This window comes from Trachurus japonicus, chromosome 5 (genome assembly GCF_045865225.1).
Source record: "Trachurus japonicus isolate A0001 chromosome 5, Traja_1.0".
Taxonomy (NCBI): domain Eukaryota; kingdom Metazoa; phylum Chordata; class Actinopteri; order Carangiformes; family Carangidae; genus Trachurus; species Trachurus japonicus.
The window spans coordinates 21,079,606-21,093,202 of NC_140911.1; the positions used below are offsets into that span (position 1 = coordinate 21,079,606).

Sequence of the window (13,597 nt, forward strand, 5' to 3'; positions counted from 1 at the left end):
GCTGTGATGTTGACAACAGTTTTTTTACTCTTAAAAATGTCCGTAAAATGAAGTTATGAGCTTTCAAATGAGGTGTAAAGTGTTAGTATTAACACATTATCACAGTTACTAAGTCTATAGTGTATGTCTAACGTCACCCTTACGTGTAAATGTAGGGTCGCATGCATCCTCCGCATCATACAAGGTTAAAAGACAGAAGAGATGAAAACATCCCAGGTGGGTCCTGTTTGTAATGACGTCAGTCTGTCATAATTATTTGTACAGTTTCAAACTAATCACTAATTGTACTTAAACGTATGGTAGTTTCGTGTGACATGTCATGAGTTTCAATATTACATTTTGTAACATATGCAACTACCAGCATGTTTCATTCACCAACTTCACCACCAAAGATGAAAGATGAAAGATGATAAAACGACCTGAAATTTTTCCTGTCAGAGAAGAATCACTGTTTCCTAATTTACTATGTCACAATATAAGTAAGAAAACACTTGCTGATTCATACTGGCAGTTAAAAAAAAGTTAGAATAATGTTGCACTGGTATGTATGTAGGCTAACTGATGTGGTTTATTTAGTTTTTTCCTCCACTCTGCTCCTCTACTTATCTTTCAAACTCTCTGTAATCCACACGTACAAGCTGAGAAGTGTTGAACAAGAAATCTGAGAGTAACATTTTTAATTGTGTGATTGTCTTACACATGATTTTGTCTATGACATATTTACAGGTGCAGCTCCAGAGCCATATGTCACAAATCTGAATGAAACAGATAAATGGGCTCTGCTGCGGTGTGTTGTTCGAGGTGCTTCTCCAAAACCTAAAGTGGAGTGGCAGGACAGTGATGGAAACATCCTTCAAGCTGAGAGGCCACAGGTCACAGAGAGAGGAGGTCGTTACGATGTTATCCTCCAAACTACTGTGACCAAGACTGACCACTATCGCTGTGTAGCCACACAGGAGGAAATCAAACATCAGATTCATGCTGAGATCTACGTGCTCCTGGGAGGTGAGTGGTATTTTATCTTTATATGATTTAACTATTCATTTAGATGTGATCAGCCAAAAATGAAGAGTCTCACAAATTGGTGCATTGGCATTAATCAGTGATGAGAGGATGACTGAGACATCACTGAGATGATAAAAACATATGGTGACTGTGTTTTGTTCGAATCAACCATAACCAACGTATTTAAGTTTGATACATTTAGTGTTGAATTAACAAGAACTGCAGAAATGGTCACATTCACAGAGGTGAGTGGTATTTAATGTTCATATGATTTAACTATTAATTTAGATGTGATCAGCCAAAAATGAAGAGTGTCGCCAGTTGGGAAGAAATTATCATGACATTAATCAGTGATAAGAGGATGACAGAGACGTCACTGAGATAATTAAAACACACATAGTTACTGTGTTTTGTTCTAATCCAGTGTTACTCATTGCGCGGCTCGCGAGCCACATGCGGCTCGTCAAGCTATAACTGGTGGCTCGCATGGTAGCTTCCTATGTGGTAACACAGCCAATAAATTTTTTCAATGTGCTACATAAACATACAGCACTGCACTAATATTGGCCTAATGGTCATCCCTAAAGGGGGCATTGTCAAACCTGGCAACGCAGCCCGCAGGCCATGTGGCATTGTTTACAACACTTGACCGCGGCGCACGTTTGCAGGCAGGCTACGTTAGCTCCGTTAGCTCCGCTAGCCAGCGTGATTGACCGTTTTTAACAAGAAAAAGGAGAGAAACCAGCTCAAAAACCAGACGGACAGACACACAGTGTTGTAACGAATAGTGGAGTGGGTGAGGAAAATGAGTCTGAGGAAGCAGCAAACGGTGTAGGCTACCCAGTGAGAAACGAAAAAATAGGTAGCACAAGATGAGCACAGAAAATTTCAAGACAAGTGGGCAGACAAATTTTTATTTGTTAGGCATGAACCCTCTGTGTTTAATATGCAACAAACCCTCACTGTGATTGACAACAAACTACATTAAGAAAGTCAAGGACATGCATGGCCAGCTTCCCCTCATCCCAGTATTAAGGTAAATATGGTCTTAAATGAAAATGTATTGGCTGTGTTGTTGTTCTTTTTGTGGGATTTATATGTAGAAATGCACATTTGCAAAAGTGACTTAGTATGTTGTCACAAAAGTGGCTCTCCCCTTGAGTTTGCACTGCCAATGTGGCTCTTGTGAAAAAAACAGTGAGGATCACTGTTCTAATCAATCATAGCTAATTCTGTAAGTTTGATACATTTAGTGTTGAATCCACAAGAATTTGCAGAAATGCTGTATTGGTCACATTCACAGAGTAAATCAAGATAAAATTACCTCACTGATCAGTGTGAATTCACCTTTCAGGATCAACAGCATCACTAATACAGTAGTTGTGTATGTGCAGTGTGACTCTGCAGCTGTGAAGGTTATATGAGGTTGTTTTTTTTACTGTTATGAAAAAGAGAAGATTTTTGAGGACAGAGACTGCGTGATAAACCTTTTGTCCTGAAACACATCTGTGCTCTGTCTGCTCAGGTCACACTTCTGTTTCCCGTTGAATCTGAACAGTCACAGTCACCTGAATTTTTTAATGTGTTCGAACATGACGTCAGATTCTGAGGAGCTGATGTGGTTCAACATCGAAGTTTTTTTTCTCAGTTTAATCAAAGAACCAGGTTTTGATGTCCAGATGTTTCCAGCTGCACTTGTTGACTGTCCTCTGCAGAGACTGAGTCTCAGCTCTGACTCTGAGTCCTGTTGTCTACAGTCTGTAGCTACTGTCCATCTGAGAGGAGGACAGACAGCAGACGAGGCCTGTAGTGTTGGTCCTCAGGCTGCAGTCTGCACTCAGCCTGTTTTCAGCCCCTTGGAGGCGTCTGCTTCAGATCAGAGTCCTGCAGCTGGAGCAGCAGCTGTTTGTAAAGTCTCAGCTGGTTTGACTGGTCAGAACTGAACTGGTTACACAGAGGAGGTTTATTCACCTCTGGATTAAAACAGGTTAAACCACAATAACTAGTTGTTCCTCAGAGATCTGCTGTTAGAAACATGATGAAACAGTTTTATTAGCTCTGTCTGAATGGGTCCTGATTGTTTCAGACATTAGTGAGATTCATATCAAGTATCATAACATGAGCCAACATGGCCGACATTATAATCAGTGATGTCACTGTGACGTCAGACTGAGTGGTGCTCTTCATGACCAGTGAACTGATGTTGATGTGTAAAGTCAGTGAAGTGTCTCTTTACAGACTCATGAAGAAGAAGCTGTGGAAACGTAGATTCACCTCTCGTCTCGTTCCAGCTCCATTTGATCCCTGGAAAATATTTGATCAACAGCTGTGTTGGATTAGACTGTACAGATGTTCCTGATAAAGTGAACACTGAGTGAATCACTGACACAGCTGATAACAAGAGGGACACACACCTTTGACCCTGTGGTTCATGTTTTATAACACAATGTTTATATGATTTTAGGGTCAGAAAATATTGTTTACATCCCAAACAAGAAATTTCTCCTGAATCTGTTTCAGGATTAATTTTGTCAAACAGAAACTGATCAGAAATTCACCTGTTTTCCAAACTGAATCTGAGCTTCTGTCATGAGATGAGTCAGAAACAGTTTGTTCAGCTGAGTCCAGTTGATGCAGCTTGTTCCATCAGACAGAGCTGAGATGGTGTTTGAGGCTCAGACTGTGATTTTCTATTGTTGTTAAACACACTTTACTCCACATGTTGAAGCAGAGGAGGGTTGAGTGAAAAGATCTGGTTCTGACACAGACAGGTGACAGATTAAAGGAGAAACAACATGAAGAGTCTCAGTCAGGTGTTGGTCACCACATCAGCCAGATCATCTTCACTGCTCCTTGTCAGTGATTCTCCAAGTGTGTGAAGTCGACTGCAGGATGAACACACTCTCCATGAACATGTTCCCTCATCTGGTGTTTTGATGATGGTGGTGGTGGAGAGCGCTGTCTGACACGTGGCTCTGAAATCTACCATCAGTGTTCACCTGAGACCTGGAGACTGAAGGCCACAGTGTAGAGAGGCGTCTGTCTGCAGACTGCAGGAGAGGAGGGGACTGGGAGGGGACGCCACCTTCAGTCAGGGGCTTAAACATAAGGTGTGCAAATGGAAAGAGGAAGACAGAAGTAGTGATTTAATGAATTAGTGCCACCTTTGTACATGAAATATTATGGGATGTATCAGTTCAATGTGATGATCATTTGCCGTTCATCCAGTATCTACAGCTGGTCCACGTCCTGGTCGCGGGGCAGCAGTCTAAGCAGGAGACAAGTGGAAGCGTCCTACACTGAAGTCTTTTTGTTTTTATGTGATAGTTAACAATGAGCTTCTTTAAATAGTCGACAGTGTAGAAGTGACAGGAAACACGGGGCAAAGCTCCTCCTTCAACTGGCTCCTCCCATGCAGAGGAGCAGCAGCATGACGTCATTTGAAGTGGACACAGCTCTAAGTGTTGAACCTGCAGATGTGGAGGCTGACAGAGGTTATCAACAGATGAGACTGAAACTGTAGCTCGTAGATTCAAATGAGTTTATTTACAACGAAACTGAACACACAGAAACAACACTTGTATTTATCCCCTCATCATCCATGAGAGGTTTATTCTGTTCTTTCTAAAATCCAGAGTGGGGACTCCCAGGCTTCCTGTGGTCGACTCACCAGTTTTCACCCTTTTCTATTTATTGCAGCTTCTGACCTCACACGTCCTCACACAGTCACAGTACATTCAGCATCATGTAAACACAACCAATACACATTCAGTTTACTGTATAGACAGATACTGATGACAGTTTCATACTCATCAGACCATCAGTGACCCCTGGTGGTCAGTGGAGGGAAACACTGTCCTCATGTTTCTCTGCTCGTTTCTCACGTCTTTGATTTATCAAAGTCTGTGTCTGATCCTGTAAATTACTGTTGATGAATCATTGTTTATTTTTACAGGTGCAGCTTCAAAACCATCTGTCATAACACTTGGTGAAACACAAGACGGAGTGCAGCTGCAGTGTGAGGTTCTTGGTGCTTCACCCAAACCTGTTGTCCAGTGGCAGGACAGTGATGGAAACATCGTCCCTGCTAAAGAACCACAGGTCTCTGACAGAGGAGGCAGCTACGACATTATCCTCCAGACTACTGTGACCAAGACTGACAACTATCGCTGTGTAGCCACACAGGAGGAAATCAAACATCAAATCTACACTGAGACCTACGTGATTGTCCCTGGTGAGTTTCTCCTTGTTTCTGTTTTTATTTAAAGTCATGATTTGTCAACAGTTTCTAAATCGTCCTCCTGTGTGTGAAGTTGAAACCAGGAGTGAACAGATGTTTACCACTTGACTCATTCACCTGTAGATAAGATCATAGTTATTAATAATTTGATTTTTCATTCTCTTAACCAGAAACCTAAACTTAAAACTACAATCACACTCTTCTGGTCATACACATTTGTTGATCCTGGTAGATACAGTGAAGGTAAATAAAAGCTGTGCAAGTGAAGCATCAGTGTGACCAGTGTCAGTACAGTGAGCGTCCTCTATGATCACATGTTGGTAGAGATGTAGCTTCCTCACTCTTGGTTCATGACCTGCTGCAGGTTGTTGTTTGGTTGTTTACAAGCAGAAGAGAAACAACAGTCAAAGTGTTTCTACATCTGGTCACTAATCGTCCTCCTGTGTGTGAAGCTGAAACCAGGAGTGAACAGATGTTGACCACTTGACTCATTCACCAACATGTGGCTGTGTTTGTATTGATGTGACTGTGTGCAGCTCAGTAGAGCAGGTGGGCTGATTGAACCAGTCACAGGTGCTGTATGATCTGAGCTTCAGGCTGTAGAGGACACATGTGCTGTCACAGTGTGATATACAGCTGTGGTCTCCAGCCAGATGTGTGACTGTGCTGCAGCTTCCTGACAGCACAAGTTGTCAGTGTGAACAGGCTGAACTCAGATTCTTGTCCAGTGAATGAAGCAGCAGCTGCTCTTTGTTTGTGTGTGTTCATGTGAGCACAGTGAACTCACTGAGAGCTTCATCACTGAAGCTACAAGACCACGTTCAGACGTCTCTCAGCTTTTAGCTTCACTTATTCTGAGTGAAGCGTCGACCCGAGCTCAGAGGCCCATGTGTTGAACAGAGCTCATCAGCAGCAGCTCCAACAACAACCATCATGAGGTGAAGATGAGCTGAGCAGAGGTGATCCAGAGTCCATCAGAGCCTGGGCTCAGGGTGTAGAAACCTGGCTGGAGACAGATCACAGTCACACACACTTTGAGGTCTCACACACAGCAGGAGTGAAGCAGGAGTCAGGTGGAAACAGCCTGAAGTGGAGGTGGCAGCACAGTGACTCAAACATCTTCCTCCTGATGAACAACACGTGTCAGACAGAGGAGGAAGCTGCAGCATCATCATCCTCCTCACTACTGTAGCAGAACCAGAACCGAGCTCTGAGCTGAGCAGCAGCAGGAGGAGAGAGGCCATGAGACGGATGCTGACATCACTGAGCCTGGTCACATTCATCCCAGTGGAGTCTTCATCTGCTCATCACTGTAGATCAGAGGAGCAGCAACACACTCATTGTTCTCTGTGTGAAGCTGTGACGTCCAGTCTGATGTTCATCATGTCAACTTACTCTGAGTCTCACATCAACTTTCTCTTTCAGGTCCAGAGACTCCGACTGGATGGATCGTTGCTGCTGTTCTTGGGATTCTTCTTGTTGGTGTTGTTTTCACTCTAATTGTGCTCATAAAGAAGGGATGCTTAAAATGTAATTCAGGTAAGTCTAAACTATGTGCTGTATTCACATTTTCATGATCATCAGCCCACAGAACAACAAAGTGTGTGATGCTTAGAGTCTGACAGTTGTGTTCATCTACTCAGATGAGCAGCTTGATCAGCTGTTACTTACTCTCAGAGCGAGATCAGTTGGATTTTCTTATTTAGTTTTCTCTCCTGCAGATCAGTCAAAGACAAGAGTCCCTCAGGATGACCAATCATGTTAAACAACAATCAACACTGGATCAGTTTAATAGAGACCTGATCGTAAAGATCTTTGAATTAAAGCTGTTTATGAATGAATCCATCGACCAAATATTATCAACCTGCTTGTAGCTGTTCACTGAGTCGACGTGGACGTTGACACAAACATCAGAATCAGTGAAGTCAAACCTGCTGCTCTGCTTTAAATGAATGTGAACATTTAGTACCTGCACTGAAACATGTGACTTTTATTTTGAAATTTGTATTGCTTGACATTACATATTTTAGACAATCATGTTCCTTCTTTTTATTTATTAAGGTGCTGAGTCTGTCAGGTACAGTTACAGTCTTCGCTGTTGTTGACTGTGACAATTGAATTGTGCTCTGTCTCACACTGAGTTTGTGTTTATGTTTCCAGTTGATGATGAATTTACAGGCTGTCATGTAAATTCAAGCAGTGCTTAATGATTTTTAATGAATAAAAGATGAAACAAAAAACAAACAAACAGCAAAGTGTATGATTTTTTCTTTGTCTGTTTAAGTGATTCTGTTGTATTGGACAGAGTCTCAGATGATCTTGATTCTGCAGCTGTTATGATAGAAACTTAATTTGAAATGGATTGAATGTGAAATAATGTCCCTTTGTTTTCCTTTATAAATTGTTTAGGCTCCTCCAATGATAAACATCATGCATAAAGTATAATCTAATTTACAGGCTGTTGTGTGAATTCAGGCTGGGATAAATAACATCATAAAATATGTTTGTTGTTTATCAGTTTTGTAAACCGATTAGAAACAGCCAGGAAACGAAAATCATCAGGATTGATGAGTCACTGTTGACGCGTGAGGAGGAGGAGCTTTTATTGTGAAGGGTGTGTGCCGGAAGTGTCTCTGTTGCTGCAGCTCGCGGACGCCGACAGAGTGAAAGTGTGTGATGAGCCAATGATGGTGTGATGAGCGGCTGAAGCTTCATCATCCAGATGTTCCCCTGATGTTGTGATGGCTCCTGTTCAGATGGAGCTCGTTGCTCTCGTGAGTCTCTGTGTCCTGACTCGGTGTGGATCAACGTTTGCTGCTGAACACGGTGAGAAAACTGAGGCTCAGACTGAGAATCGGGGGGGGGGGCGGCTGGATGACGTCATCACCTGCACCTGTCCGTCTGAACATCGATATCTAATGTCATATTACTCTTAATGATTAGTTCTGATCAATAATAAAACGCCAGGTGATGTTATATAATAATGAAATCATTCAGGTTAATTAGTCGTAACAGTTTCTCAGTTCACCTGTGGCTGTGTGTGCGTGGGTGGGGGCTGGGAGGGCCTGGTCTCAATGTGAACATAAACATAAACTCAGTGTATGTTGAGATTATTGTCCAGATGTTTTCTTCTGTTTTAAATTCTCATTATCAATAAATTAGTTTAGTTCAGTAGTTTGATGAACTCTGTCACACAACTGGTGCTCAGGTGTCTCAGGTGGAGGTGTGTCCTGTCTGTGACTCATTGGAGTTGATAGATTACTTATTACTGTAGTAATTCAAACAATATGGAGATCATAATCATACCAAGACATCCTCATATATCTTGATTTCCTTGTTTAACACAATTATGAGCATCTTAATCCTTGTTTATATTATATCATGATTTAATTTTCATTCTCAGTCTCTTCAGTGTTTTGATCACTGGCTGAACTGGCTGTAAACTGCTGCTTCAGATGAACTGAAGTGACAGGAGAACATTTGATGTTTCATCTTCCAGGGTCGAGTGCCGTCACTGTGGCCGTGGAAGAAGGGAGAGACGCTGTTTTACCCTGTTCCCTCAGCACCAAGCAGAACATTGAGAAGATGGTGTTTGACTGGAAGAAAGATGGTGACAAGGAGGTTTTCCTGTACGATGCCGGCCTGCATTACAACCAGGGTCGCACAGGTCAAGATGAACAGTTCACTGGGCGAGTTTTTCACTTTGAAGATGAACTGAAGAACGGCAACGCCTCCATAAAAATCCACAACACAAGGATGGATGACAACGGAAGTTACACATGCACTTTCCCAAGAACACAAGACTCCCTCATTATACTTGTTGTAGGTGAGTGTGTTCATCAGATTTTGGATGACTGATGCTGGCCAAACTATTCAGAGTAGCCTATTTCAGAGTCAGGAGCAGTAAATTATGATATTTTCATTCATATAATTTTTTCAAAATAGAAAAACATACAATGACAAGAGACCACATCTGGACACACTATGGGTTACTGTTTAACCTGCAGAGCTTAGTGCAGGGACATTTTAATTCAAGCTCTTTTGTGGAGTAAAATTTGTCTTTTTGATTTTTAAACATTCATGATGTTAAAAAAAACTTTCCTCTCTACTGGTTCTGTTCTGTTTGACCCTATCATGTTACCATTTTCTCTGGCAGACATGAACTGTTAACTCTGATCTCACTCTGAATAAGATGGTCAACTCCTGATAGGTGGTGGTTTCCATAGAAACCGAATAATTTTAAAGTTTTAGGTTAGTCAAGTGTTGAGCTGTGTGACAACCATAGACTGTAAAGGTGACAACATTTAAATATAACCAACATGTCAGCTAGAGAGGCCAGATAACCTTTCTACCTGACCAGGTTTTACACCAAATATTAATATTCACCTAACAGGAAGTAAAATAATCCGTTTTGTTTATTTTTTTCAATAAAGCAGGTCTGACATGTTTGTCAGTATCATATGATCACTCTAACATGATGATGTTTGTGTTTCTCCCTCCAGATCCAGACCCACAGCGCAATATCTTAACCTCTTATGGCTCAATACAGTCGTGTTCATTACTCCAGTTGATACACACTCATCTTAAATGTTCTGCTGCTCCTAGACTGTGAAGAGCTGATAGATGTTGTCAGCATCACTGCAGAGCAAACACTGAGCACTCTTATGTTGTGTTAGTCTGATTCCTCCCCCACACAGAGATGGATGGGTTCACGTTCACACAGAGAATACAGCAGAAATGTCTTGTTCCCTATCTTTTATTTATTCTTTCAAAATTCTTTAAATTTGTAATAATCTGGACTATTGGGCTGAAATTAACAGGATATCTTCCTCAACTTGTCTCCAACATTTATTCAAAATATCATGTTGATAGACAGAAGTAGCTCTGAGATATTTTAGTAAGTACAGTACAGAGCATCTCCATCAGGTGACCACTGAGCTTTAGAAAACTTCTCCAAGATCACAAAATAATGACAATAAAAGTCTATAATGACTGAATGAAAAATATCACTTTACGTGTAAATTGACTTCAAAAGCTTTTGTGAATGTTTAGACACAGATTTACATATTTTGTTCCATTGAATCTTGTCTTTTTTGACTGATAAACAAGTCCCCATGTTCTGTCTCTGTCCCTTTACCACAGATAGTCACACTACATTAATGTCCATATATGGGCAGACAGGTGATTTTACCGGATACAACCTGTACCAACCTACCTGCGTGTTTCAGAGTGGTGACTTCCTATTGGACTAAGTAGCTGTCAATCAAAGTTGCTAGGAAGTCGTATTAAGATGCGTTCATTTGTTGACTGGAGGAGTTAAAACACCATTATGTTCGTGGCTTTAGGTCGTGTGAAGACGATGATTGGTTTGTTTTGTTCCTAGGCCTTTTCCCGATTTCAGAGTTACTGAACATTATTGGTCAAATATTTTGTTAATGCTTTCAAATTGACCGAAATTACGTTCGTTTAAAAGTTTGAAGCTTGCAGTTTAACAAGGGAAATAATTCGCTAAAATTATGTTAATATTCATTTTTGCTAGAATTTAAACGAGCTGAATTCAATCTGAAGAGTGTAATTCTTTCAAACATTCTTCAAATATATGCTTTCCACGTATAAACGTGTTTCAACCGCGGCGACACAGTTGGCCAACTAATTAAAAAACCTTTTATTGAGAGTGAGGAGTCACGTGCCGATTTGGTCTAATCTGGGCGGGGTTTGAGCTTTTTACAGTCCGGTCGGCCATGATGGAAGGAGACGCTATCGGTTGCCAGGGGCAACGTCATCAGAACAGCACAGAGACGGACTAAATTCTAGCTCTTTTTTGCGCCAACAGATCAACAAATTACAAGAAAGAATAAGGAGAAAGTAAATCACTGGAGCAGTTTTTAACACAGCAGTGATTTCCAGGCATTGTAAAACAGTAAATTACGGAGTAGACGATTTTGTTTTGCCCATAGACTAGTAAGGCTTTTGCCACCGGAATCCTTCCATCATGGCGGAGAAGGGGGGTGGGGCTCTGAGCTGTGACGACAACTCCTCACTCTCAATTGCCGTACTGAGTGACGCCAGTGCTGTAATGTCGCTAATAGTTTTAGACCTCATAAATACATAGAAAAAGCGAGGGTCTGGGCTTTCAAATGACATGTAACGTGTGTGTATTGACACATATGATCAAAATTAAATTATAGAATGCATGTATATGGCCAATTTTTATGTAAACGTAGGGTCGCATGCAACCTCCGCATCAGATAAGGTTAAAAGACAGAAGAGATGAAAATATCCCGGGTGAGTCCTGTGTGTGGTGACATAAGGCAAATATGTCCTACTCTACACGCACTGATCTATCAGAATCAGAATTGTCATTGCACAACAGCACAACGGGATTAAAAGCTAAACCTTAAAGTGCAACCACACAAGACAGACAATCTAACACAATCAGTGCCGACATTCAGTTATTCAACAATCAACATATAAATCTGAGTATGCCTATGTATAAAGTGACAGTGCAAGTGCATTGATGACTAGCAGGGTAAAGTATGAGAGTATTTGTAAAAAAATATATATATATTTTTTTAAAGTAAGAGATATGTAACTACATAATGCCATAGGCTGTCAGTTCATGTTTGCATTCAGTATTGTGATGGCTTTGGGAAGAAGCAGGTTGAAAAGGTGGCCTTGGTGTAAACTGTCCCTAACAATGTCTCAAGCTCTGTTTGAGCAGCGGGAGGTGTACTGTAGGTACAGTACTGTAGATGGAGTATCTATGTTTCGCAGGAACCTTTCACCACCAAAGAATTTCAACAAATATTATGATAACATTTTCATTCTGACAGGGTGATTAAACAACCTGAAATTACCATTATCATGGGAGAATCAGGGTTTATGATTTTACTGCATAGGTTTTATATCATAACAACACATTTCTTTTATTGTGTTGTATGAGAAAACTATTCATCTTATACTGGGAGTAATAAAGTCAGAGTCCTGATACTTCAGTTTTGTTTTTCTGACACATTGTTATGCTCATATATCTAAATTGTACATACTTGATATTGAAATTGACATTATTTTTGTACTGTGTTCACAGGTGCAGCTCCAGAGCCTTCTATCTTGACACTGAATGAAACAAATAACTGGGCTCTGCTGCAGTGTGTTGTTCGAGGTGCTTCTCCAAAGCCTAAAGTGGAGTGGCAGGACAGTGATGGAAACATCCTTCAAGCTGAGAGGCCACAGGTCACAGAGAGAGGAGGTCGTTACGATGTCATCCTCCAAACTACTGTGACCAAGACTGACAACTATCGCTGTGTAGCCACACAGGAGGAAATCAAACATCAGATTCATGCTGAGACTTATGTACTCCTGAGCGGTCAGTGGCATTTTAATCCTAATCGTAATTAATTTAAGTGTGGTTTTATTTCCATAAAGGACACTATTTGGGTCAAAAACACTTCTCTGTGCATAAATGTGTCACGCTGAAACTACGTAGTTTTAGTACTGAGACATTAATTCACATAGGGAAGAGGATGATTAAGAGGTCAATGAGATCATCAATTTTTTTTTAGTTCCTTTCCAATCCCATCATTTGTTATGCTGATAAGTTTAATGTTTGTGTTGAATGCATAGGAACTGCCAGAACGTTGTAATGGTCACATTTACAAGAGTAAAGTCAAGACAAAATGACCCCAGAGTTCAGTGTGAATTCACCTTTTATGATCAACAGTGTCACTAATAGTTGTGTTTGTGCCGATGTGACTGCAGCTGTGAATGTTATATGAGCTGCACATGATCCACAGTTACTCTCTGATTGTTACATTCTTGCCTTTCAACATGAAACCTTTAGTCCTGAAACACATCTGAGCTCTGTCTGCTCTAGTCACACTTTTCATTCCTGTAGGAGCTGAACACTCACAGTCACCACATTTTTTTAATGTGTTCAATGGTGTCAGATTTTGAGGAGCTGATGAGGTTCAACATTGAAATTTTTGACAAGTTTGAACTTCAAAGTTATTGCTTAGTTTAATCAAAGAACCAGGTTTTGATGTCCAGATGTTTCCAGATGCACCTGATCTGAGAGGAGGACAGACAGCAGACGAGGCCTGTAGTGTTGGTCCTCAGGCTGCAGTCTGCACTCAGCCTGTTTTCAGCCCCTTTGAGGCGTCTGCTTCAGATCCGAGTCCTGCAGCTGGAGGCAGCAGCTGTTTGTAAAGTCTCAGCTGGTTTGACTGGTCAGAACTGAACTGGTTACACAGAGGAGGTTTATTCACCTCTGGATTAAAACAGGTTAAACTACAATAACTAGTTGTTCCTCAGAGATCTGCTGTTAGAAACATGATGAAACAGTTTTAGCTCTGT

The 13,597-nt window shown here is 41.1% G+C and overlaps 1 protein-coding gene across 1 annotated transcript in view; it reads left to right on the top strand.

Annotated features, from left to right (window-relative positions):
• The window catches only part of LOC146987534 (hemicentin-1-like), a 90,901-nt gene that overhangs the window by 22,833 nt on the left and 54,471 nt on the right, over positions 1–13,597 (top strand). The window contains exons 6-11 of the mRNA XM_085777921.1: positions 727–1,005; positions 4,961–5,239; positions 6,671–6,784; positions 6,967–7,005; positions 8,745–9,071; positions 12,333–12,611. Of these exons, the coding sequence (XP_085634047.1) occupies positions 727–1,005; positions 4,961–5,239; positions 6,671–6,784; positions 6,967–7,005; positions 8,745–9,071; positions 12,333–12,611 (1,317 nt within the window). The remainder of the gene's footprint in view (positions 1–726; positions 1,006–4,960; positions 5,240–6,670; positions 6,785–6,966; positions 7,006–8,744; positions 9,072–12,332; positions 12,612–13,597) is intronic.